The sequence below is a fragment of the Carya illinoinensis genome, chromosome 8, assembly GCF_018687715.1.
Source record: "Carya illinoinensis cultivar Pawnee chromosome 8, C.illinoinensisPawnee_v1, whole genome shotgun sequence".
In the NCBI taxonomy this organism is placed as follows: Eukaryota; Viridiplantae; Streptophyta; class Magnoliopsida; order Fagales; family Juglandaceae; genus Carya; species Carya illinoinensis.
The window spans coordinates 8,084,298-8,109,882 of record NC_056759.1 but is presented as its reverse complement, the minus strand read 5'-3'; the positions used below and the strand labels follow the sequence as shown (position 1 = coordinate 8,109,882).

The following is a 25,585-nucleotide window of genomic DNA, read 5'->3' as shown; positions in this document are numbered from 1 at the left end:
TAAATATGCAGTTAATCATGCATATCCAAATTTTCGGTAACTTTCAAGCTAAAAATCTCAATATCAACCACTTTAAAATCATATCAATATTGTTTCTTCGAGAAACTAACTTGTGATTTCTATATCACATTTTCATATTAAAAGCTTCAGACTTTTTATATCATGTATATAAATATCCACAAAAATCACCTCTTTAGGTGTTTGGATTTCAGGTCCATATTTATCACATTTTACTTAGTGATATCAATTCTGCAGGAATTGAGAAACTGACTCGTGATTTATATATCACATTTTTATTTCCTTTTTATAAATACCCACTGACATTCAACAAGCATCACCTCTTTAGGTATTTGGACTATAAGTCCCGATGTATCATATTTTACTAGTGAATCAATTCTGCAGGAATTGTTTCTTTCAAATATTGGCCAATATTTTACGTCGGTATTCTTTGACGGTTCTTGATTCACTTGCTACATTAGTTCTGGTAATGTCAATTGCCATCTCATATGAAAATACGTTGTCGACAACGATTTTATTTCTATCCATAATTTCTCCATTATTCATGAAATGTAACGAGATCTCGTTATTTTCAGATACCTGTCCCTCTTCAAGGGAAGACATTTTCATGAAATTCAAAGATCATGAAAATAGATAGAGAAATTCAAAGATAGATAGAGCTCAGAGAGGTTGAGAGAGAATGAGAGATGTTCTCTTATTTATTTGTATATCAAACTTATGAATTTTTTAAAAAATTCAACGAAATATATAGGCGTACAAAGGGGACTATGCTAGCTCACTATGCTAGCACTATGCACTATGCATTTGACGACTAGATAAATATGGTCATACAATTCAAGATAGTTTATAATAAAATACTGATTTTAACCGAATAGAAAAATCGGTTTCAGACCGAATCGGTTCAGAACAGGACCAACCGGTACGGTTCGGTCCCGTCCTCCATATTAAATTTTCAGCTCCGTTACATCAAGTGAGAAAAAAAGCCAAACCTTGTGTGTCGCCTTTACGCTCGTTTCGGCGGGATCCAGTGTCTCAAAATCTCCATCCAACCTCTCCGTCTTCACGATTCTTCGAGACCGGGTAATGGAGTAACTATACTTTAGGGTTTCGTTGTGTTTTCTTGAATTTTTGGGGTTTTATTCCACTTTTATGCTTTCTTTTGCAGTATAGAGAACAAGCTCACAGTTCTATCTCACTCTTGAATCTTTAATATAGTATGTTATGCGTAGTATTTTCTTTGTTCCTTGCTTGTTCGTTTGGTTTTTGAGAAAATGATTAAGGGGAGGAAAATGCTGTAAATATCACCTATATTTGTCTCATAAAATTTAGGGTGATTTACGAAGGGTTTAAGTTTCGGTTTCTTGTGTTAATACTGTTTCAGATAAATAACCTGAGCATCTTGGTTTCAGCTAGCCTCACTTCATCACTTTTCATGGCGGTATGTTAGATGCTGTTAATTTGTTGTTTTGTTTTGTTTCTTTAATAATTCCTTCAATATATTTTCTCTTGCTTGAGAATGTTTGTAGGTCGATAGAATTTTTAAAGATGAAGCTAATGAAGAAAAGGGGGAGCGTGCAAGAATGGTGAGTCTTATGTCAAGTGACCGATATACATATTTTTTATGCTATAATATTGATGTAGTAAGTTACCGATAAAAAAATATTGATGTACCAAGTTATAAAATTCATTAATGAAAATCAAATTAGTTGCTTAAACTTTTTTTGATAGGTATTAGTTAGTTGCTTAAATTGGGGTGTTGGCACTTATAATAAAGGGTATTGGTACTGCTGACTGGCTTCATGATTCTAAATTTATAATATTTTGAACTTGGTGCATCTTTCATATATTTTATGTTCAATATGAGCAGAATGGCTAAATCGCTTTTTTTTTTTCTTTTATTAGGCATCGTTTATTGGTGCAATGGCAATTGCTGACCTGGTCAAGACAACCTTGGGGCCAAAGGGGATGGTAAATTTCTTAATAATCGAGGGTGTTGTCAAATGTGATGATGCCGTTCTTTTAGGCCATTGGCCTCCATTGTGAACATAATTTATGGCCTGACTGTTGATTTGTATTTATCAGGATAAAATTTTACAGTCGACAGGTAGGGGACGTGCAGTCACGGTCACAAACGATGGTGCCACCATCTTAAAGTCCCTTCATATTGATAATCCAGCTGCTAAAGTTCTTGTTGGTATCCTTGCAATTTTTCTTTGCTTGATGATCATGGTTTTGAGATTTTTTTTTTTCAATTGATTAGTAGTGTTTTTTGTGGTTGACAAAGATATTTCTTTTAGCAAATGGCTTGGTTCATGCAAGTATATGTCAATGGAACTTATGCTAGTGTAAGTTTTTTTTTTTTTTTTTAATAAGTAACTTATGCTAGTGTAAGTTACCAAGCCAGTATTGAACACTGTGACCACTAGGAATTTATTGAATAAAATATCATATCATTTATCATCCTTAATTCAAGCATCAGACATTTCAAAAGTTCAAGATGATGAAGTTGGTGACGGGACAACTTCTGTTGTTGTCTTGGCTGGGGAACTTCTAAGGGAGGCAGAAAAGCTTGTTGCAGCAAAGATACACCCAATGACCATTATATCAGGTCTGGATGCTTAAGAATTATATGTGATCTTCCATTATTTTGCTTTCTTTATGAAGCATTATTTTTATATAGGTTTCTTAATTGCTAAACTAGTAGCGGGATATCGTGAGTTTTATTTATTCTTATCGTATGCATAATGTCCACGGAGGATGATTATCGTTTCAGTCAACTGATTGCTTCTTGAAATACTTTAGAAACTTATTCCTACAAAGGATGAAATTCGTTTCCTTTGCTTTGGTAGTGTGTGTGTGAGTCGGCGTGCATGTATTCATTTGTTTGGCATATGTGAAATACTTTGCAATTGTTTATTAGTTATAAAGACAATAAGTTTGCCATTTGTGGTTACCTTCTCTGGCATGTGCAGTACCAGGTTTTCTAATGGATTATTTGGTTGTTTAGGTTATCGAATGGCAGCAGAATGTGCACGAAATGCTTTGTTGCATAAAGTCATGGATAATAAAGAGGACGCTGGTATTGTTTAGTGTTCTATATTAACTTTATCATCCTTTGTTTTTTGCTTCAGTGCTTTCTTGATTGTGGGAACTGCTGCTTTATTTCTTCTTGAAAGATTTTGTTTTCATTGAGATCGTTTTGATGTGATAATGGTGATTACTTATGGAATAAGCTGATGTACAAGTGTGGTGCTTTAAACAGGGTTGGCGACTTCTAATTTGTGTGACCAGGCTTTGAGTTTCTTTAGCCTTCCTTTATAATTTTATGTTTAATGCATATCATCATTGTATTATGCAGAGAAATTCAAGTCAGACTTGATGAAGATTGCGATGACTACTTTGAGTTCCAAGATACTCTCACAGGATAAAGAACATTTTGCAGAACTGGCTGTGGATGCTGTTTTAAGGCTCAAGGTAATTGTGGGACCTTTTTTCCAGGAAATTTTTTCAGCAATAAAACCCTAGTAGTTGGGTTTGAACCCTCAACTGGGGACGCATGGTCCTTTCGGCCTGAAGGCCATTGGCAATCTTGTGGCTCATGTAGTAGAGAAAATATCTGATTTGCCATGCAAGGCATCTGTTTTATTGAACTTTTAGCCATGTAGTTGATGCCAGTTGTGTGGATTAAGGTCAGTTGACTGAAGTCGTGTTTTTAGCCATCCTTCATGCTCGTTTTAAGAATTTATTCTTAATGCTGGGATTATGTTTTACATAGTTCTTTTGACTATCTTGTCACATCATGGCTTTTGTATTTATAATTTTTTTCATTGATAATGCTGTTGGAAATGGCAGGGAAGCACGAACTTAGAGTCTATACAAATCATTAAGAAGCCCGGCGGATCTCTAAAGGACTCCTTTTTAGATGAAGGGTGGGGCCTCTAAACTTGCGAGCTCCTTATTAGCTACTTCTCTGTACCTTTCTTCATGATGACATTTTGTATGTTTTCCGTGAGATGCTTGTTCTTATGGGAGTTGCATTCTTGTTCAGATTTATTCTTGACAAGAAAATTGGTATTGGACAACCAAAACGCATAGAAAATGCGAAGATTTTGGTGGCAAACACCGCGATGGACACAGATAAAGTGAAGATATATGGGGCACGAGTCCGTGTTGATTCAATGTCCAGGGTTGCTGAGATTGAAACAGCTGAGAAGGAAAAGATGAAAGAAAAAGTGCAAAAGATCATAGCTCATGGCGTCAACTGCTTTGTCAACAGACAGTTAATTTACAATTTTCCTGAAGAACTCTTTGCTGATGCGGGCATACTCGCGATTGAGCATGCAGATTTTGATGGGATTGAGCGCCTTGCTCTAGTTACCGGTGGTGAAATTGCATCAACATTTGACAATCCAGAATCAGTTAAGCTTGGACACTGCAAGCTCATTGAGGAAATCATGATTGGCGAGGACAAGTTGATCCACTTTTCTGGTGTCGAACTGGGTCAGGCTTGCACAATTGTACTGAGAGGTGCAAGGTGTGTAGCCTGAATTTTCTTTCTTAATTTTTCTCTCCTGTAAATAAGGTAGTCTGCATTCAAATCATACGGTTATGTTTTCCAAAGTGGTTTCAGTGTATGTGCACGTGTCCGTGATAAGACACATAATAGGGAATGCAATACTGGGTCATTGGTTTGCATTATTGCTCCAATCTTGAGGCATTGTCCACCTATCTTGTTCTTGAAGTCTGGGACTTTTGTTATCAAAGTTCAAACCATAAAAGTTATAACATACCTTCATTAAAATTGTCTGTAGTAAATTCAATTTTGGCAGAGAAACTGGGAAATGGGTCTTCTATTGGGGTGATTTAATCTGCAACATTTTCACTGAAGGGATGGATATGTTTTCCCACAACTTCATGAAGCTAATAGAATACATGCCTATTGTTTATTCATTTTACTGGTTTTGGGAATATAAAAGTTGCTTTTCTACGGAGAATTTTTCCTTTATCCTGGCCAGTTACTAGACTTGGTATAGATAGTCTAACTGTCACATGTTTGTTTTCTCCTACTTCTTGATTATGTTTGCTTTGGGGTATTATAGATTAGCTTTTCTGTAGCATTGTTGCTTTGATTGCCGGTCATTTGATTTATTTCTGAGGAACGTATCTTGTTTTGTTGTAAACTCTTTACAGCCACCATGTGCTTGACGAGGCTGAAAGGTCTCTGCATGATGCCTTGTGCGTGCTGTCGCAGACTGTCAATGACAGTAGGGTTTTGCTTGGAGGTGGGTGGCCTGAGATGGTGATGGCAAAGGATGTGGATGAGCTGGCACGGAAGACTCCTGGGAAGAAGTCTCATGCTATTGAAGCTTTTTCACGGGCACTTGTGGCCATTCCAACAATCATCGCTGACAATGCTGGTTTGGACAGTGCTGAGTTGGTTGCTCAGCTCCGTGCTGAGCACCAGAAGGAGGGATGCACTGCAGGGATTGATGTCATCTCTGGATCTGTGAGTATATGAAAGGAATATTTACATTGCGATTACACGTGTGCATCAATTTTGATATGGTCAATATTGATTCACTGGTCTACCTTTGGAATTAACAGATCCAGTATTTATTAATTTTGAGATGAACATCAATTTTGATTGGCCTGATTCATTTTCTCATATGATTAGTACACCCTAGTTCCGGCCAATGTTTTTTGTTTCTATCTGGTTGGTAAGAGCCTTTGATAAGTGTGTTCGCTTAGAGCGTTATGGATTGTTGGTTGCTTGTATGAACTCACATCTTAAATTTCAAGTCTTGATGGAACCTAATGTCGTGGCAGGTAGGAGATGTGGCACAGCTGGGAATCTCAGAATCATTCAAAGTAAAGCAGGCCGTATTGCTCTCTGCCACAGAGGCTGCCGAGATGATTCTCCGAGTTGACGAAATCATCACATGTGCTCCACGGAAGAGAGAGAATAGAATGTGAAGATGCATTTTAGATCATTGGCTAATTGAGGACCTCTTTTTGTCATCGAGTCATATTGTATTGCCGTGTTGGATGGGAAACATGGCAATTACTAACGTGAGATTTTGAAGCAATTATTTTTCCCATTTTGAGAAGAGCTGTTGTTGAGACGGGGCTTCTGAGAAGTCCTGTGAATGTGAATCCGTCATCTCTTAAATGCATTTTAGCAGTCTTTTGAGTAAATGAGCACCAACTTTCGCTGTTCAGATACGCTTATAACGAGCTGAGTCTCTATTCAATGCCTTTCCTACTCATTTCCACTTGAACTAATGGTCCAGGTTACGGGGATTCAATATTGGTATCTAAGAAGTTCAATGTGAAGGAAACTTGCCGGGCGTCATTCTAATAAGAGTAATAATACAAGAATAATGTTATATACAGTCGTGAAGTGAGTAAACGTCATTTAGAAAAAAAGTGTAATCTATTATTAAAAAATTAAATTTCTATTATTATATTTATTCACATTTTATAAAATAATTATATGATATTTGTACACTTACAACTATAAATATCATATTTCTTCTAATAAATCAGGGGTTCCACTTTTGCAGTTTAAGAAGTTCAACTCATTCGAAATTTTTCAGTTTTGTGGAGAGACGTCCGGATCTTCTATCCAAATCCGATTACACGGCCCGGGGCTAAAATACTGAGTTCGGCCTTTGGTTCATAACCATTGATCAGGTCAAGTAGTACTTGTGGCCCATCAAATTGAAAGAGCAAAAATATAAGAAGAAAGAAAATGATTTGTAGAAGAGAATTATTAAAATTATACAAAAGATATTATAAAAGTAAATTTACATAATAATGTAGTTTGTTGTACTAATTAATAATTTTACATATCATATTGAAATATGTCAATTTATAAAAAATAATATTAAATTCAATTATTAGTATGTGCAAATCTTATATATTTACTTTTAAAATAAGATCTATTTTTATGTAGATTTTAAATTTATCTATTGAGAATATCATGTCGCTTCCATATCTTAAGACAACGAATATATTTATAGTAAAATATTTTCCTATACAGAAAATCCGACTTAAAAGTTTTCATGTAATGCTTTTATTTATCAAAAAAGAAAAAAGTTTTCAAGTAATGTTTTTCAAAAAATTTATATAGAACATGGACACCGTATATTTATATTTAATATAATTATATACCGATTGGGAGGAAGATTTTAGTACATATCGTAGTATTGTTGGTCTTTAAAACAAAAAAATTGAGAAAATATCTAATAGATCTAGTGTCATTTCCTTCGTTCTGTTATATTTTATTGTCTCTTACAATCTTTTTTTTTTACTTTAATAATTTATCTTGGAAGAAAAGAAAAATAAATTATAATTATAATTGTGAGTGTATAAATATTATGTAATTATTTTAAAAAATAAATAAATATAAAATTTATAAAAATTAACTTTTTAATAATAAATTTTAATATTTTTTAAAAGGATTCAGATTATTTATTTAAATATAAAAAAAATTAAAATTAATTTCTGATTCAATAATAGAGTACACCTCGATAGTCGTTCCGTTCACCGATGTTAGAATTTTTTTCTTTCTTTCTCCTACTCGTCGACTCCAAAACGATGAAATTGTGAGTGCTTCCTTCTTTTGTATGGGGAAATACAAAACCGGATAATCAAGCTATTTGCTATTTATATCCTCTCCCTTCCCTTCCGGAGTCTCAAATCTTGAGCTTTAGTTACTGATTAAGCAGCGATGGCGGACTCTTCAGAGTTTGATCCTCAATCTATTCTTTCTCACAAATACCCTGATGTACCCTTTCTCTTTCTCAATCCCTTTTCAAATTGGTTTCGTTCTCTTCGAGATTTACAATTTCTTTGTTTTGATATTTCTTTCTTTTTTTTGAATTTTGGTTCATGTGTGGAACGGGCTTCAGACCACATACAACTATACCGAAAGGTGAGTTTTTATTTATTTATTTATCTGGTTACTGCAATTGGTTGTGGCCAGTGGCGGAGCCACGTTGGGGCAGGGGGTGCCATGGCACCCTACAAATTTGAAAAAAAAAAATATATATGTTAATTTTTTGATTTAATAAAATAATATTAATTTATCATGTATTGGCGTTCCTCTAAAATTATTTTGACTTCTCCATAAAATTTAATCTGATATAAAAATGAAATAAATAAAACACATCTCCTATAAAATAAAATACATAATTTTTATTATAAATAAAAAAATTTTAACTATAACTAGTAGTATTTCTAATATCTTTTTATTGTCTATATTGAAAGATAAATAATTGAGAATTTTGATTTAGATCAATACTTGATGATTTTGTTTGTTTAAAAGAATGCAAGTTATAATTTTAGATACTCCGTATTTTTTTTATTTAATATATTTATATGAATGTCTTTATATTATCTAAATGATATATTGTTCTTGATATATCAAATATTTTTTTAATACATAAGTTGTATTAAACATATTTTATTTTTATTATAAATATTCCTATCAGATTATTATATATCGTAAAATTTTTTTTATAAAAGTAGAACAAAAAGCATTTTATGTATATTATTTTAGTTTTATTTGACCCCTGGAATAAATTCCTGGCTCCGCCACTGGTTGCGGCCTAGTTGCTTCAACCTAACAATTGAATAATCACTCTCCTTGTGAACAGAGATGTTGTGCTCTATGCGTTGGGCGTCGGAGCTTGCGGACAGGATGCCGTGGATGGGGACGAACTTAAATATATTTACCATGAAAATGGGCAACAATTTGTCCAGGTACTGTTAATTTATCGGTGGAGCGATTGTTGAAGTAAGCGAGTGCTTTCTGTTCATTTGTGTATTCAATTCGTTAACTATTAGTTTTTTACCCTTTGTTTGTTCTTAGAAAATGGTGATAATCACAATCTCTATAATTAACTGATTTGGTTGGTAAGTTAATTTTGGTTTGCTTGTGCATATAGAGTTATGATATGTATTCGTCTCTGAAATTGCAGGTCTTGCCAACATTTGCTGCTCTATTTTCGCTTGCATCCGCGCTAAATGGTTTCAATCTGCCTGGGTTGCAGTAAGAACTTGATCTGATGGGTTTTATTTATGCGTTTCTTATCTGACTGCTCTTTTGAATGATTCATCATTCTAGAATCCATTCTGTTTCACTGGGTCATAAGCTCTTCTTATATTGTGTTTAGCGCTTTCGGTGCATGGAAGAAAAACTAATGGACTTCTGTGGTTTTCGCTGCTACCAGATATGACCCACGTCTTCTGCTGCACGGACAACAATACATAGAATTATACAGGCCGTTTCCATCAAGTGGTTGTGTACGATTTCTGACTCTAAGCTTTTGATAATGCTTCATAATATGCCTGAATGCGTAATACTTTTGGCTTCCTTCTGCCGGGTTTTATTTGATCCAAGTCTCGAATTTCTTTTGAGAAAAAATCAAACTCCTTCATTCGGATTTGGTCCAAATAGTGTAGACAATGTTGATGAACGTGCTAAGTTTATTGTTTCTCGTCTTCTTTTGGTACCATTTCTACTATAAGATCATCTTTAGTTTATTTTCCGTAATATTTGTTTTCTAGTTGTTTCCAAAAGATTACACTAACCAAATGTCCTATGTTACTGTATTGTTGATTCAGATACACAATAAAGTCAGTCTTGCAGGATTGCATGATAAAGGTTTGTATTTGTTGCCAAAAAGGAAATATGCTCTCATTTTGTTAATCGAATGTAAGACTGTCTTATGAGTCAAAACACTGCCTCTCTTTGATGGGTAGATATTGCTTTTGAAGTTCACATCTTTTACATGAAGTGAGAAATAAAGGCATGCTTGAGGGAATAGCTGATGCTTTTCATAACTTCCTAGTTTTGTTAGCAGCCTCCTGAGAAGCGCTGTGGCATGATAAGTGCTTATTGAGATACTTCTTCATTATTTTGATTTTATCTTCAGGCAAAGCAGCTATCATTGAGATCGAGACAAAAAGCTATGAGAAAGATTCTGGTGAATTATTATGCATAAACCGGTAAGTTCTCTTTAAACATCTGATTAATCCTTGTTTGCAAGTGACTCAGCTATAATATTACTTTGCAGAATGACAGGCTTTCTGCGGGGTGCTGGTGGCTTCTCAAAATCATCTCAGCCATATTCCTACTCAAGCTATTCATCCAACAAGGTTTCGAGTTTGAAAATCCCAAAAAGTCAACCATTTGCAGTGTTTGAGGATTGTACCCAACCATCTCAGGTATGTATTATTTATTTCATTCTTACTGGGACTGGAGCTACATAATGGGTGACTGTTGATAGCACCATATATTTAGTTTTTATGCTATAAATTTTGTAAATATTTATCTATCAAAAAAATAAATTTTGTAAATATAGTATTTTGAACTCTCATAACATGGAATGAAAAAGATTCTGATAGTAATACTGTTTTAGTGTTGTTCTGCAGGCATTGCTATATAGGCTCTCTGGTGATTATAATCCTTTGCATTCAGATCCTATGGTTGCAAAAGTTGCAGGGTTTGTACTCCCCAATTCCACTTGGTTGTATAACTGCTATTCTACCATACTGAACTTTTTCTTTTAAATCGGAACTCATTTATGTGTTCACTGTAATGCTATTTGCCTTTGATTTTCTTTTCTGTGTTTGGACATTGAAGGAAACAAATTAAAAAGAAAATATCAGTTACGCAGCCTTCTGGGCTTGAATCTTCGTGTCATGATCAAACATTTGAAGTAGATCTCAACCATTCTGTATACCATATTTCACTCCCACCTATACTTATAAGTGAAAACAGAATAGGTGTATCCCGTAGGATCTATGTTCATTCTTTGCTTGTTCTCAATTTCGATTGATTTTCTTCATGTACATCAAAGCATGATTGGCGAAATGTTTATATAGTATTTAAATCAAACTTACATGATTATTCAATCTTAAATAAGTCCATTTCTGTCGTGCGCTTGGTGTTTTTCTTGGGACGCATGAATTGACTTGCTATAAAGGTTCCCTTTGATATAGAGTTGACTTTATCATAGTGGGAAATCTGAATGCAACCTAAAGTTGTGTTTATCTAACTATTTTCACTCTCTTAACAATTTGTCAAGATTCTCGCGACCAATATTGCATGGGTTGTGCACACTTGGGTTTTCAGTTCGGGCAATCATTAAGTGTATCTGCCGAGGAGATCCAAACTTGGTCAGAAGCATATCAGCACGGTTCCTTTTACATGTGTACCCCGGTGAAACTTTGATCACTGAAATGTGGCTCGAAGGCTTAAGGTAGAACCTTTTTTGTGCCATTCATGAGATCATGAAAATTTCCCCCCTCTTTTGGTACCCATAGCATATGCTCAATCTTAAGTTCAACATTAACTTCTAGCGTTGTTCCATCTAAATGCTTGGGGCATTAAGATCTTTGTTGAAACGTGCAGGGTTATATATCAGGCGAAGGTGAAAGAACGAAACCGGACAGTGCTATCTGGCTATGTGGATATCCATCGTTTAAGTTCATCTTTATGAATTAATTGGGTGCAGAATAAACATATAGCATTCTGGTTGTAGTTTAGTGTGTTATCTTCTTAGTTTGCTCTTGGAGAGAGCGTATTCAATAAGAGGCTTTTAAAAGCCTAATGTTGCTCTTCATGATAACATAAGAAAAGAGAGCCTTTAGTGATCTGTGGGCACTCATTTGACGCAGGTTTGTCCTCCTATTAAAATGAGTTATTCTATTCTCAAATTAGTGTTTAGATCATATCATCTATATCACTTAAATGGTAAAATCTTATTTGGAATATTCAAATTTTAAAATTTTCATTTCAAATCAAATTATATCGTATAAGCATTTTGTTAGATGTATTTGTTCAACCGACTTATAAATAAAATTTTTCTATTAAAATTACCTTATACAATTAAATTCTGACATATTTTAATATTGTTTTTTTATTGGTTGGGGATGCTTCAAGCCTTCAAACCATCTCCGACAAGTTCTGTTATATATAATTACTTTTACAAGCCAAATCATAGCAAAAATGACAACATATATAAAGTTTTTATAATCAAATCATGCATATCTGTAAATCCACATACACCAGCCTTAATGCCTTATGGCCATCATTGGGTGCCTTTTTCTTCCTCTTCGGCCGAATCATACTAGTCGTTAGCGGGTAGCTAACACAGAAGTGGCCATAGACTATCTGGAAATGGGTGATCGAACCGTTCTTTATAGGGGGACAGTCAGTCACCCTGTTCTTTTTTGTTTTTTAAGGGAATTCAATCAGTATTGGTGTGTATTCTGGAACGCCAGAACAGCTCCTGCAAACCCTGTTGCCTCAGATCCTCGGATGAGTTGCAGAGTAGCATGAAAGTAGTTCTTTTTTCCAAGTAATTGACTAAATTAGCGGTGCGAGTACACACATTGCTTTCACATGTGAAGCATTAACATGAGCCAGCCTCCTTCATTCTACGTGTTCTAATTAATGGACCGTCTAATTGCAATGACAGTGTGTTTATCGAAAATCATTTTATATCACTCTGTCACTTACCATCTAATCAATAATATTTGTAGTTTATATTATGTACTCGATATTAAATAATTAAGAACTGGAAAGAACTTCTGATAATCATGGCCAAAAGCAAGTACAGACAGCTGCTGATAATCATAATTGGAACTTTCAAACAAGATGGGAGGGAGTGTATTTTTCTTTGTTCAGGTTGTAATTCTTTCAAAAAAAGGGGGGGAAAATATGTTTTTTATCCAACCTCCCATTAAATCATCCAAATGCATGATGCATTCGGTCAACAATCCATACATTCACCTAGTCAATCCAAGTAGCATCCAACATCTTGGCCATAAAACCATACTGATCAGCAGCTTCATCGATCTGAGTAAGAGAGCCAATGGCCAATAAACAATCAGAGAATAAAATAGAACTATTTTAGAAAAGAGAATATATATATGTATGTATGTATGTATATAGTTAAAAAAAATGATTACCAATTTCTGTGTAGGACGTCCAGCTCCATGCCCTGCCTTGCACTCAATGCGACCAATAATAGGATTGGTCTGGGGGCTGTTCTCCAAGCTCGTGCAAAGAACGTATTGCATGGTCTGATAATGAACAGAAAGGACTTTCTAAAGTGGAAAAGAAGGAAATACAGGGTGCGCATATGCAATGACTAATAACTTCAATGAGTGCTAAAGATAAAAAGACTAACCGCCAATAACTTCAATGAGTGCAATGGCACGACCCTATCATCATGATCAGCAGTCAATAACATTGTGGATGGGTACTGGCAGGGTTGATCTGGATGCTCTTCCCAATGTCTCCTCACATTATGCAGTGGAGAATACCTAAAAACAATAAAATCACCTGTGAGCAACGTGCAAAGAATCCCATAAAAAAACTCTTTAGCAGGGAAAAAAAAGGTCAAATACACCCCCCCCCCAAAAAAAATAAATAAATAAATAAATAATTGAAACGAAAAATCCCTTATCCCTTGCTCCCTTATAAACTTGCCCGCCCACCCCCTCAAAAAAAAGTTAAAATAACCACCTCAATAACTCAAAAACTTGTAATACCCATATTTTTAAATATAAAAATCAAAATGATTACATTTAGCTTCATGTTAAAGTTCATAACCTAACCCCAAATCTTAATAAATAAATAAATAAATGAAATTTTCTTAAAAACTAAAAAGTTTGGCTTAAAGAGCTCTCTTTTTTTCTTGATAAGTAGCCCAAAAAATTATGTAGAGGCCAAATATTACACACGCAGGCGTGAACACACCCTCAAAAATAGGATTCAATGCATGTAATATTTGTATACTCTCCTTTATTTCTCCTTCAATCTCTTCTTTATTCTCTTCTACTTTATCTTTTATAAGCAAGACTTTTCTTCATTTTCCTTGGAATTTTCTTTAACATTTTTCCTTGTTAAGGTTCAATACATTATTTTAATTTTTAAACAGTGAGTATTCTTATCTCTAACTAGTTACCATTTTTTACATACACCATGTATGCTTAAATTGGTACTTGGGCTATGTCTTCTACTATCAAAAAAGTTCTACTTTTACTTATCAAAAAAATATTATCTGAGCTTCAGCGAACATAAATATTCATGGCAAATAAAATCTGAACAAGGTAAATCAGATATCGGGCCATTGAATTGGGAAAGAAAAATCAATACGGATAATGCTAGAACTATGAGGTTAAAACAAGCAAAAATATCACAAATACAAAATAGGATGAATAAATAAATCTCAAGTCCAAACCACAATATAGAGAAAATTCAAAAGTTTTTTAGTTTCTTAGAATCTTATGTAATGTAGCATAAATTACAAATGAAAGATGAGAAGATTGGTATCAGATACTTGATATAAGATAAACTTTACTCACTTGAGTAGCCAATGGAACTCTTCCTCCTTGTCTGAACAACCATAATCAGAAGTCCATGTGTGGCCTAGAAAGCAATCTAATTCAATACATTGACTCAAAAATTTTAATTAGTGGATGCACGAATTTAGACCAACCTATGGTAAACTTATGGAATCGCAGCATGTCCATAACACCAACATGAGCCAAAGCACAACCAAAAAGATCCGGTCTCTGCCAAAACCCACAAAAGTAATTATTCTAAGCACTCAAAACGATTATAATGGAGATAGAACCTAGAATACAATCAAGAAAATGGCCCTCTAATACAGCAATACCTGATTTATGGAAGCCCCAATAAGAAGTCCACCATTGCTTCGACCTTCAATACACAACTTCTTGGGCTGGGTATAACCAGCAGATGTAAGGTATTCGGCAGCAGAAATGAAATCATCAAAGCAATTCTGCTTTCTTGCAAGTGCGCCTGCTTTATGCCATTCCTCTCCATATTCTCCACCACCACGAATGTTTGCTATGCAAAAAACAACTCCTAGATGCCTTAAGAGCATAATTCGTCCAACATTGAATAATGGTGTGAGACTAATGTTAAATCCACCATAACCATATAACAAACATGGGTGTGATCCATCCAAAAGAATATTCTCTCTTGCCACAATGAACATCGGTATCTTGGTACCATCCTTACTGGGCACAAAAACCTGGATATGAGAAAACCCAATCATGTAAGATGAACATCCAAATGGGGCCCAAACACACCCCCCCAGGGAATTGAGAGACAGAGAAACAGCTACCCCTAATGATCCAAGCAAATACAGCTTGGCCAGGTGGAAAAAGAAGCAGCAAATTAGAGTATCTAGCATATCAACAAGGTAACAAGATACCTGATTAACATGGAACTCTGAGCCATCAAACCCAGGAACAACAATTTCACGAAATATCTTCTTCTCAGGAACCTCAGTTCCTAGATTATACTGATAAATAATACCAGGTGTAAGAAAGCTAGTGAACCAAATAAAAACAATATTGTCTTCACGCCTCGCAGAAATTCCTAAAACTGTCCCAATATCAATGGATAATTGATGTAGCAAGGAACCTGATTTCAAGTCCCTTATCTGCAGAACATACTTGACATCACTTAGGTAACTCACAATCATCTGGTTACCATTAACAGCACGAGCTGATTTAAGTACATCATTTTTGGCCTCTTGGATAACATCAGTCCAAACAGTTGGTTCCTTAAGATCAACTCGGACTAACTTATACTTTGGAGCATCTTTATTTGTATGAAAGGTAAATAAAGTGTCATCATTGGCAATGGCAATATACTGTGCATCGAATTCATCAATAAGCTTAATAAATGGGAGTAGATCATTTTTCCCCTTCATCCCAGCAAGCCCATTAGGAAGTGCAGACAAGTCACAGTAATAAAACTTGTTGACAGGGTCACAACCCTCCCCAATGTTCAAAAGAACATACTGCACAATAACATCAAAGTGGAGTCAGTTAGATGGAAACCCATTTTTAAACAAAACAAAACAAAAAAAAACAAAAAAAACAAAAAATCATTTTCATTCTTATCTAAACAATATTGTTCAGGAAAAATTCTACTCTACATCCCTACACCACACATCTGCTTTTATTTTTTATCTTTTTATTTTTTTCCCTCAACAGGTATGTAGTGTAGGGCTGCTAAGTAGAATAGCTCATCGTTTAGGTACTCAAGCTCGTGAATGCACACAACACCATATAAGCATAATATACATGGATCTTAATTTTACTCATCTGAAGAGAATGTTTTAAGTAGAAAGATTATAAAGAATAAAATCATTGAAAACAAGCTGGATTCATTAAAAAAGAGCGTTAAGAATCATGCACTTAGATTAACAACAGCACAAGACAGTGGCCACTAATGTGGTATAACTAAAAATAACATGAAAAGAGAGATGAATCACCTTCCCATCATCTGTAACATCAGCTCCAAACGAATATTTAGGGTTTTCAGAATCTCTCCAGCATAAAATATCTTCAGATTGATCCGTACCCAAGAAATGATAGTATAGCTCATGGTAAAGGTTAGAATTGGTCTCCGTTCCAGCATCTATACCTTCTCCCTCTCTACAGAGAAACACTACTTATTTTGGATTAAACATAACAAGCTATGAGATCACAAAAATAATGTACTAAATCCAATTAGTCCTTCCCAAACTTATTTTGCAATACCATAATTGTTTTTATACGTATTCTATACAATAATTCTGGTTCAGAAATGATAATATTCTATTTATTGCTTCTTTTGTGCGCGAAAATTCTGGTAAAACTGGATTTTTAGCAGTTTCAATATCCACTTTAACTTCCCCAAGTATTTCTCTCCAGATTCTTGCCAAATTCTTTTATTCCCTAAGAATCAGTGCATGCAATTTTTAACACCCACGATCATCCGAGGGGCACATTTGATACTTTGCTGAAACGTAAGAATCCGATGATGATCGCTTACTTGGGAGCAGGATATCGACTGTAGAAAAACCCTTTACTGTCATGAGTCCAACTAATAGACGAAAACTTAACCTGGATTACAACATATATAACGTCTTTCATCAGTCTTACTAAAAAATGCATTTTCTGCACCTTTTTTCTTTCTTTTTTTTTTTTGTTGATGAATAAGATACAATAAGATACTCACCCATGATAAAGTATCAGCTTCAACCTTTTTATCCTCCACCCGCGTTACTTTGATCGTCACCCAATCGCTACCACTAGTGCTAAGCCCGAAAGCCAAGTACTTGGCGTCTTCACTGACTGAAAGCGTGTTCAAAGAGACAGTACCATCTTCACTAAGCGTATTTGGATCCAGCAAAACCTCAGGTTTTCCATCCAAGCTATCCTGAATAGGACGAGAGGGGGAGGGGGGGGATTGTCAATATTCATAGACAAAACCAAGCGAATAGAGTTCTCATAATTCAAATTACAGGTCACGAACCTGCACGTAGAGGACGTTTTGGGCTTGAAGCCCGGTGTTGTGGAAGTAAAAGTATTTGTCCCCTCGCCTGAAAGGCGCTTCGTAACGCGGGTGATCGAAGAGCTTCGTGATGCTCTCTCGGAGCTTCTCTCTCGCCTCGCATTTCTCAAGCAGCGACTCAGTCAATTTCACCTGCTTCTGCACAAATTCTTTCACTTCCTCGGCGTCCGGATCCTCAAGCCTAAAGATTGAAATTTTAAAATAAAATTAAAAATATATATATTAAAAAAAATAATAATGAAAAATAAACAACAACTTCTCGTCAAATTTCCTTTTGAATAGTTCGTCGACTAAACCGGAATCGAGAAGCGAAAACTTGTTACTCATGAACGGTATTCCAGTGAGAACCCGTTTTGTTTAATTACCATCTATAGGGGTCGGAGACCTTAACGCCGTGGTAGTCGTCGACAACGGACTGGTCTCTGCGAGCAATCGGGTACTGCAAATGCTCTTCTAGAGCACCAATCGAACCCATTGTGGGGCTTGAGCACAAAGAAGAGGAAGGAGAAGATTGGATTATAGTTTATACTTGGTCTCTCGTCTTTGCGTGGAATAATTAGAGAGTGACTAAGCAGTTAGGAACGCTAAAATATGTAGAATATGTGTTGTGACTGTTGTCTAATGAGAGTGGCAATTCGAGGAGCCACAGCCTCCACACTTCACTTGTAAATCTAGATAAACTTCTGAGGATTTTTCATTACTGAAGATGTGCAAATAAATACATAAAAAAAATGCTAGTACTACCGAGATATGGCCCCCGATTGGATTCTCGTGCCGTGCACGGCTCAATACATAAACATAAACTGACAAACAGGGACGATCTGCTAATGGCCCACACCTGGCCCAATCGCCCTTAAATTTCCACGCGTTCTGATGTACAGACTGGCCCACGACCTAACAAAAGTTAAAGACTCGGACTACTTTAGCAACTGTGACTGTGACTAAGCAATATAGCCAAGGGCCAGAACATCCAAAATAAGACATGGCCCACGTAGCTTTTTTCCGTACATACATATAACCAATAATTTGCAATATTTCCTATTCTTGTTATGTTTTTCCTTTCTGTAAAGAAAAGTAAACATATATACAGGCTAAAGGACGTCCTTGTTAAAAAGTTTAACTTTTAATAGGATCAAAATCTTCAAAAGATACTAGGAAGAGTGCTGAGATTTCTCTGAAAATGAGTGCAGTTGTCGTGTAGGGAACCAAACCGTGCATGTGATGCTCTCCAGTCTCCTCCACTCAAAAGCTGGATGCATTGCATTAATAGAAAACGTACAACCCTTTTGACTGCAGGTAACTAAACAGAGAATGCTCACCTGGGGACTCTCATCCCCATGAACATACAACATCTGCAAATAACAATTCATCATAAAATGTATTCCTCCGACATTTGACCTCTTCCATTATACGTAATTTGTCTTTTATCTTTTATTTGTTACGATGATAGAAATGCGAGAGCCATCAATTATTAATTCAGAAAGTCGCAGAGCAGTATAAAGATGTTGGCCATGTTTGCCAACCTTGTTAATGCGTAAATTTGTACAAGGAGTCGGAATGGAGGAAATAATTATCCCCGACCCACGAGGTACGGATGTTGATATCAAGCGCTTTGAGTTTATTTATAAAATAAATAATAAATAAATAAATAAAAATAAATAAAAAAGAGATACATAAATTTACGTAATGTGACATAAAAGCTTACATCTATAGATTATTTGGAGGTAAAATCTATTATGATTAGTGATTTTATAATATCTCATGACCTCACATGTCACTCAATACAATAGAGAAATTTAGATCATTGGCTAATTGAGGACCTCTTTTTATCATCATGTCATATTATATTGCCGTGTTGGATGGGAAACATGGCAATTACTAACGTGAGATTTTGAAGCAATTATTTTTCCCATTTTGACGAGCTGTTGTTGAGACGGGGCGTCTGGGAAGTCCTGTGAATGTGAATCCGTCATCTCCTAAATGCATTTTAGCAGTCTTTTGAGTAAATGAGCACCAACTTTCGCTGTTCAGATATGCTTATAACGAGCTGAGTCTCTGTTCAATGCCTTTCCTACTCATTCCCACTTGAACTAGTGGCCCAGGTTAGGGGGATTCAATATTAGTATCTAAGAAGTTCAATGTGAAGGAAACTTGCCGGGCGTCATTCTAATAAGAGTAATAATACAAGAGTAATGTTATATACAGTCGTAAAGTGAGTAAACGTCGTTTAGAAAAAAAGTATAGTCTATTATTAAAAAATTAAATTTCTACTATTATATTTATTCACATTTTATAAAATAATTACGTAATATTTATACACTTACTACTATAAGTATCATATTTCTTCTTCTAATAAATCAGGGGTTCCCTTTAGCAGTTTATGAAGTTCAACTCATTCCGAAATTTTTCAGTTGAGAGACGTCCGGATCTTCTATCCAAATCCGATTACACGGCCCGGGGCTAAAATACTGAGTTCGGCCTTTGGTTCATAACCATTGATCAGGTCAAGTAGTACTTGTGGCCCATCAAATTGAAAGAGCAAAAATGTAAGAAGAAAGAAAATGATTTGTAGAAGAGAATTATTAAAATTATACAAAAGATATTATAAAATTAAATTTACATAATAATGTAATTTGTTGTACTAATTTATAATTTTACATATCACATTAAAATATATCAATTTATAAAAAATAATGTTAAATTCAATTATTAGTATATGCAAATCCTGCATATCTATTTTTAAAAATAAGATTTATTATTAAAAAAATTATTATTTTTTTATATAAATCTTAAATTTATCTATTGAGAATACGTATGGCTTCTATATCTTAACGCAACGAATATCTTTATAGTGAAATATTTTCCTATACAGAAAATCGGACTTAAAAGTTTTCATGTGATGTTTTTCAAAAAATTTATATAGAACATGGACACCGTAAATTTATATTTAATATAATTATATACCGATTGGAAGGAATATTTTAGTATATATCGTAGTATTGTTGGGTCTTTTAAAATAAAAAATAAAAAATTTAAGAAAATATCTAATAGATCAAGTTCTATTTCCTCCGTTTTGTTATAATTTATCGTATTTCTTGTGTTCTTTTCTCATTTTAATAATTTATGTTGGAAGTAAAGAAAAATAAATTATAATTATAATTGTGAGTATATAAGTATTATGTAATTATTTTTTTAAAAATAAATCAATATAAAATTTATAAAAATTAATTTTTTAATAATAAATTTTAATATTTTTTAAAAGGATTCAGATTATTTATTTAAATATAAAAAAATTAAAATTAAAATTAATTTCTGATTCAATAATACAGTACACCTCGATGGTCGTTCAGTTCGATGCTACAATTTTCTTCTTTCACCTACTCGTCGACTCCATACCGATGAAATTATGAGTGCTTCCTTCTTTTGTATCGGGAAATACAAAACCAGATAATCAAGCTATTTGCTATTTATATCCTCTCCCTTCCCTTCCGGAGTCTCAAAGCTTGAGCTTTTGTTACTGACTAAGCAGCGATGGCCGACTCTTCAGCGTTTGATCCTCAATCTATTCTTTCTCACAAATACCCTGATGTACCGTTTCTCTTTCTCAATCCCTTTCAAATTGGTTTCGTTCTCTTCGAGATTTACAATTTCTTTGTTTTGATATTTCTTTCTATTTTTTGAATTTTGGTTCATGTGTGGAACGGGCCTCAGACCACATACAACTATACCGAAAGGTGAGTTTTTCTTCTTCTTTTTTTAATCTGGTTACTGCAATTGGTTGTGGCCAGTGGCGGAGCCACGTCGGGGCAGGGGGCATGCCCTCCCTACGAATTTGAAAAAATATATATATGTTAATTTTTTTTATTTAATAAAATAATATTAATTTATCTAAAATTATTTTGACTAAAATTTAATCTGATATAAAAATGAAATAAATAAAATATATATCATATTAAATAAAATACATAATTTTTATTATAAATAAAAAAATTATAACTATAACTAATAGTATTTCTAATCTTTTTCTATTGTCTATATTGAAAGATAAATAATAAATAATTTTAATTTAGATTCAATACTTGATGATTTTGTTTGTTTAAAAGAATGTAAGTTATAATTTTAGATATTCTGTATTTTTTTTTGTGTAATATATTTATATGAATGTCTTTATAGTATTTAAATGATATATTGTTCTTAACTTATCAAATATTTTTTTAATACAAAAGTTGTATTAAACGTATTTTATTTTTATTGTAAATATTTCTATCAGATTATTATATATCCTAAAAAAATTATATAAAAATACAACAAAAAAACATTTTACGTATATTATTTTAATTTTATTTGGCCCCTGGAATAAATTCCTGGCTTGTGGCCTGGTTGCTTCAACATAACAATTGAATAATCACTCTCCTTGTGAGCAGAGATGTTGTGCTCTATGCGTTGGGCGTCGGAGCTTGCGGACGGGACGCCGTGGATGGGGACGAACTTAAATATATTTACCATGAAAATGGGCAACAATTTGTCCAGGTACTGTTAATTTATCGGTGGAGCGATTGTTGAAGTAAGCTAGTGCGTTCTGTTCATTTGCCTATTCAATTCGTTAACTATTAGTTTTTTACCCTTTGTTTGTTCTTAGAAAATGGTGATAATCACAATCTCTATCATTAACTGATTTGGTTGTTAAGTTAATTTTTGGTTTGCTTGTGCATATAGAGTTATGATATGTATTCGTCTCTGAAATTGCAGGTCTTGCCAACATTTGCTGCTCTATTTTCGCTTGCATCCGCGCCAAATGGTTTCAATCTGCCTGGGTTGCAGTAAGTACTTGATCTGATGGGTTTTATTTACGCGTTTCTTATCTGACTGCTCTTTTGAATGATTCATCATCCTAGAATCCATTCTGTTTCACTGGGTCATAAGCTCTCCTTATATTGTCTTTAGCGCTTTCGGTGCATGGAAGAAAAACTAATGGACTTCTCTGGTTTTCGTTGCTACCAGATACGACCCACGTCTTCTATTGCACGGACAACAATACATAGAATTATACAGGCCGTTTCCATCAAGTGGTTGTGTACGATTTCTGACTCTAAACTTTTGATAAAGCTTCATAATATGCCTGAATGCGTAATACTTTTGGCTTCGTTCTGCCGGGTTTCATTTGATCCAAGTCTCGAATTTCTTTTGAGAAAAAATCAAAATCCTTCATTCGGATTTGGTCCAAATAGTGTAGACAATGCTGATGAACGTGCTAAGTTTATTGTTTCTCGTCTTCTTTTGGTACCATTTCTACTATAAGATCATCTTTAGTTTATTTTCCGTAATATTTGTTTCCTAAAGATTACACTAACCAAATGTCCTATGTTACTGTATTGTTGATTCAGATACACAATAAAGTCAGTCTTGCAGGATTGCATGATAAAGGTTTGTATTTGTTGCCAAAAAGGAAATATGCTCTCATTTTGTTAATTGAATTTAAGACTGTCTTATGAGTCAAAACACTGCTTCTCTTTGATGGGTAGATATTGCTTTTGAAGTTCACATCTTTTATATGAAGTGAGAAATAAAGGCATGCTTGAGGGAATAGCTGATGCTTTTCATAACTTCCTAATTTTGTTAGCAGCCTCCTGAGAAGCACGGTGGCATGATAAGCACTTATTGAGATACTTCTTCATTATTTTGATTTTATCTTCAGGCAAGCAGCTATTATTGAGATCGAGACAAAAAGCTATGAGAAAGATTCTGGTGAATTATTATGCATAAACCGGTAAGTTCTCTTTAAACATCTGATTAATCCTTGTTTGCAAGTGACTCAGCTATAATATTACTTTGCAGAATGACAGGCTTTCTGCGGGGTGCTGGTGGCTTCTCAAAATCATCTCAGCCATATTCCTACTCAAGCTATTCATCCAACAAGGTTTCGAGTGTGAAAATCCCAAAAAGTCAACCATTTGCAGTGTTTGAGGATTGTACCCAACCATCTCAGGTATGTATTATTTATTTCATTCTTGCTGGGACTGGAGCTACATAATGGGTGACTGTTGATAGCACCATATTTTAGTTTTTATGCTATAAATTTTGTAAATATAGTATTTTGAACTCTCATAACATGGAATGAAAAAGATTCTGATAGTAATACTGTTTTAGTGTTGTTCTGCAGGCATTGCTATATAGGCTCTCTGGTGATTATAATCCTTTGCATTCAGATCCTGTGGTTGCAAAAGTTGCAGGGTTTGTACTCCCCAATTCCGCTTGGTTGCATAACTGCTATTCTACCATACTGAACTTTTTCTTTCAAATTGGAACTCATTTATGTGTTCACTGTAATGCTATTTGCCTGTGATTTTCTCTTCTGTGTTTGGACATTGAAGGAAACAAATTAAAAAGAAAATATCAGTTACGCAGCCTTCTGGGCTTGAATCTACGTGTCATGATCAAACATTTGAAGTAGATCTCAACCATTCTGTATACCATATTTCACTCCCACCTATACTTATAAGTGAAAACAGAATAGGTGTATCCCGTTGGATCTATGTTCATTCTTTGCTCGTTCTCAATTTCGATTGATTTTCTTCATGTACATCAAAGCATGATTGGCGAAATGTTTATATGGTATTTAAATCAAACTTACATGATTATTCAATCTTAAATAAGTCCATTTCTGTTGTGCGCTTGGGGTTTTTCTTGGGACGGATGAATTGACTTGCTATAAAGGTTCCCTTTGATATAGAGTTGACTTTATTATAGTGGGAAATCTGAATGCAACCTAAAGTTGTGTTTATCTAACTATTTTTACTCTCTTAACAATTTGTCAAGATTCTCGCGACCAATATTGCATGGGTTGTGCACACTTGGGTTTTCAGTTCGGGCAATCATTAAGTGTATCTGCCGAGGAGATCCAAACTTGGTCAAAAGCATATCAGCACGGTTCCTTTTACATGTGTACCCCGGTGAAACTTTGATCACTGAAATGTGGCTCGAAGGCTTAAGGTAGAACCCTTTTTGTGCCATTCATGAGATCATGAAAATTTCCCCCCTCTTTTGGTACCCATAGCATATGCTCAATCTTAAGTTCAACATTAAGTTCTAGCATTGTTCCGTCTAAATGCTTGTGGCATTAAGATCTTTGTTGAAACGTGCAGGGTTATATATCAAGCGAAGGTGAAAGAACGAAACCAGACAGTGCTATCTGGCTATGTGGATATCCATCGTTTAAGTTCACCTTTATGAATTAATTGGGTGCAGAATAAACATATAACATCCTGGTTGTAGTTTAGTGTGTTATCTTCTTAGTTTGCTCTTGGAGAGAGCGTATTCAATAAGAGGCTTTTAAAAGCCTAATGTTGCTCTTCATAATAACATAAGAAAAGAGCCTTTAGTGATCTGTGGGCACGCATTTGACGCAGGTTTGTCCTCCTATTAAAATGAGTTATTCTATTATCAAATTAGTGTTTAGATCATATCATTTATATCACTTAAATGGTAAAATCCTATTTGGAATATTCAAATTTTAAAATTTTCATTTCAAATCAAATTATATCATATAAGCATTTTCTTAGATGTATTTGTTCACACCGATTTATAAATAAAATTTTTAAAATTACCTTGTACAATTAAATTCTAACATATTTTAATATTATTTTTTTATTGGTTGGGGATGCTTCAAACCATCGCCGACAAGTTCTACTACATACAATCACTTTTACATATTTCTTATACATTTCATTGATGTAATTGGTAAAAATATTTATTTTAAATTTTTTTTAAAAGAAGTGATGAAGCCAATCATAGCAAAAATGACTACATATATAAAGTTTTTATAATCAAATCATGCATATCTGTAAATCCATAATCCATATACACTAGCCTTATGCCTTATGGCCATCATTGGGTGCCTTTTTCTTCCTCTTTTGGCCGAATCATGCTAGTCGTTAGCAGGTAGCTAACACAAAAGTGGCCATAGACTATCTGGAAATGGGTGATCAAACCGTTCTTTATAGGGGGACAGTTAGTCACCCTGTTCTTTTTTGTTTTTTAAGAGAATTCATGTTGAGTCAACCCAAGTGTGAATGCAAGTGGCCTATTGCACATGCACCGTTTGGTGCTTTGATTTATTAGGCCACCCACCCTTCAGCAAAGTCAGAAACAGCTGCAAATGGTAGGCTGTTA

General features: G+C 34.5%; 4 protein-coding genes across 7 annotated transcripts; 3 read left to right on the top strand and 1 right to left on the bottom strand.

Moving 5' to 3' along the window:
- Positions 1-947: 947 nt before the first annotated feature.
- LOC122319418 (T-complex protein 1 subunit beta) lies at positions 948-6,236 on the top strand. 2 transcript variants are annotated; one of them, XM_043137481.1, is made up of 13 exons: positions 1,005-1,098; positions 1,184-1,232; positions 1,400-1,456; positions 1,545-1,601; positions 1,921-1,986; positions 2,101-2,212; positions 2,498-2,626; positions 3,026-3,097; positions 3,377-3,492; positions 3,871-3,947; positions 4,067-4,552; positions 5,209-5,524; positions 5,845-6,236. In XM_043137481.1, the coding sequence occupies exons 3-13, from the start codon at positions 1,451-1,453 to the stop codon at positions 5,989-5,991; spliced, it is 1,584 nt and encodes a 527-aa protein (XP_042993415.1). In that variant the 5' UTR covers positions 1,005-1,098; positions 1,184-1,232; positions 1,400-1,450; the 3' UTR covers positions 5,992-6,236. The 2 variants fall into 2 exon arrangements, with proteins under 2 accessions (XP_042993414.1, XP_042993415.1); XM_043137480.1 differs by lacking the exon at positions 1,184-1,232 and having other exon boundaries at positions 948-1,098.
- A 1,308-nt stretch (positions 6,237-7,544) lies between these two features.
- Positions 7,545-11,745, top strand: LOC122317940 (enoyl-CoA hydratase 2, peroxisomal-like). The gene is made up of 11 exons (XM_043135026.1): positions 7,545-7,807; positions 7,932-7,954; positions 8,679-8,784; positions 9,003-9,073; positions 9,255-9,327; positions 9,649-9,688; positions 9,960-10,032; positions 10,101-10,251; positions 10,459-10,529; positions 11,115-11,288; positions 11,441-11,745. Exons 1-11 carry the CDS (start codon positions 7,751-7,753, stop codon positions 11,526-11,528), a joined length of 927 nt encoding a protein of 308 aa, XP_042990960.1. The 5' UTR covers positions 7,545-7,750; the 3' UTR covers positions 11,529-11,745.
- An 853-nt stretch (positions 11,746-12,598) lies between these two features.
- LOC122317939 (prolyl endopeptidase-like) lies at positions 12,599-18,126 on the bottom strand. Of its 3 annotated transcripts, XM_043135024.1 has the most exons (12): positions 17,782-18,122; positions 17,378-17,597; positions 17,081-17,281; positions 16,895-16,965; positions 16,353-16,515; positions 15,282-15,875; positions 14,718-15,098; positions 14,538-14,613; positions 14,404-14,467; positions 13,224-13,359; positions 13,003-13,116; positions 12,599-12,889 (listed from the first exon to the last, which is right to left on the bottom strand). In XM_043135024.1, the coding sequence occupies exons 1-12, from the start codon at positions 17,889-17,891 to the stop codon at positions 12,824-12,826; spliced, it is 2,196 nt and encodes a 731-aa protein (XP_042990958.1). In that variant the 5' UTR covers positions 17,892-18,122; the 3' UTR covers positions 12,599-12,823. The 3 variants fall into 3 exon arrangements, 1 of the variants encoding a protein (XP_042990958.1); XR_006244684.1 differs by lacking the exons at positions 12,599-12,889; positions 14,404-14,467 and having other exon boundaries at positions 13,079-13,116; positions 17,782-18,126; XR_006244685.1 differs by lacking the exons at positions 12,599-12,889; positions 14,404-14,467; positions 14,538-14,613 and having other exon boundaries at positions 13,079-13,116; positions 17,782-18,126.
- A 2,621-nt stretch (positions 18,127-20,747) lies between these two features.
- LOC122317941 (enoyl-CoA hydratase 2, peroxisomal-like) lies at positions 20,748-24,861 on the top strand. Its single transcript, XM_043135027.1, has 11 exons — positions 20,748-21,004; positions 21,128-21,150; positions 21,841-21,946; positions 22,166-22,236; positions 22,418-22,490; positions 22,801-22,844; positions 23,112-23,183; positions 23,252-23,402; positions 23,577-23,647; positions 24,233-24,406; positions 24,559-24,861. Exons 1-11 carry the CDS (start codon positions 20,948-20,950, stop codon positions 24,644-24,646), a joined length of 930 nt encoding a protein of 309 aa, XP_042990961.1. The 5' UTR covers positions 20,748-20,947; the 3' UTR covers positions 24,647-24,861.
- Positions 24,862-25,585: the final 724 nt, after the last annotated feature.

Coding starts and splice junctions, on each gene's coding strand:
- LOC122319418 (XM_043137480.1), top strand. Junction 2,213..2,497: donor AGCTGCTAAAGTTCTTGTTG/GTATCCTTGCAA, acceptor TTCAAGCATCAG/ACATTTCAAAAGTTCAAGAT. Junction 2,627..3,025: donor CCCAATGACCATTATATCAG/GTCTGGATGCTT, acceptor TTGGTTGTTTAG/GTTATCGAATGGCAGCAGAA.
- LOC122317940 (XM_043135026.1), top strand. CDS start 7,751: ATGGCGGACTCTTCAGAGTTTGATCCTCAATCTATTCTTTCTCACAAA. Junction 9,328..9,648: donor CGTTTCCATCAAGTGGTTGT/GTACGATTTCTG, acceptor TTGTTGATTCAG/ATACACAATAAAGTCAGTCT. Junction 10,252..10,458: donor ATTGTACCCAACCATCTCAG/GTATGTATTATT, acceptor GTTGTTCTGCAG/GCATTGCTATATAGGCTCTC.
- LOC122317939 (XM_043135024.1), bottom strand. CDS start 17,891: ATGGGTTCGATTGGTGCTCTAGAAGAGCATTTGCAGTACCCGATTGCT. Junction 16,516..16,894: donor AGTCGATATCCTGCTCCCAA/GTAAGCGATCAT, acceptor GTTTCTCTGTAG/AGAGGGAGAAGGTATAGATG. Junction 14,468..14,537: donor ATTCCATAAGTTTACCATAG/GTTGGTCTAAAT, acceptor ATTGCTTTCTAG/GCCACACATGGACTTCTGAT.
- LOC122317941 (XM_043135027.1), top strand. CDS start 20,948: ATGGCCGACTCTTCAGCGTTTGATCCTCAATCTATTCTTTCTCACAAA. Junction 23,403..23,576: donor ATTGTACCCAACCATCTCAG/GTATGTATTATT, acceptor GTTGTTCTGCAG/GCATTGCTATATAGGCTCTC. Junction 24,407..24,558: donor ATGTGGCTCGAAGGCTTAAG/GTAGAACCCTTT, acceptor TGAAACGTGCAG/GGTTATATATCAAGCGAAGG.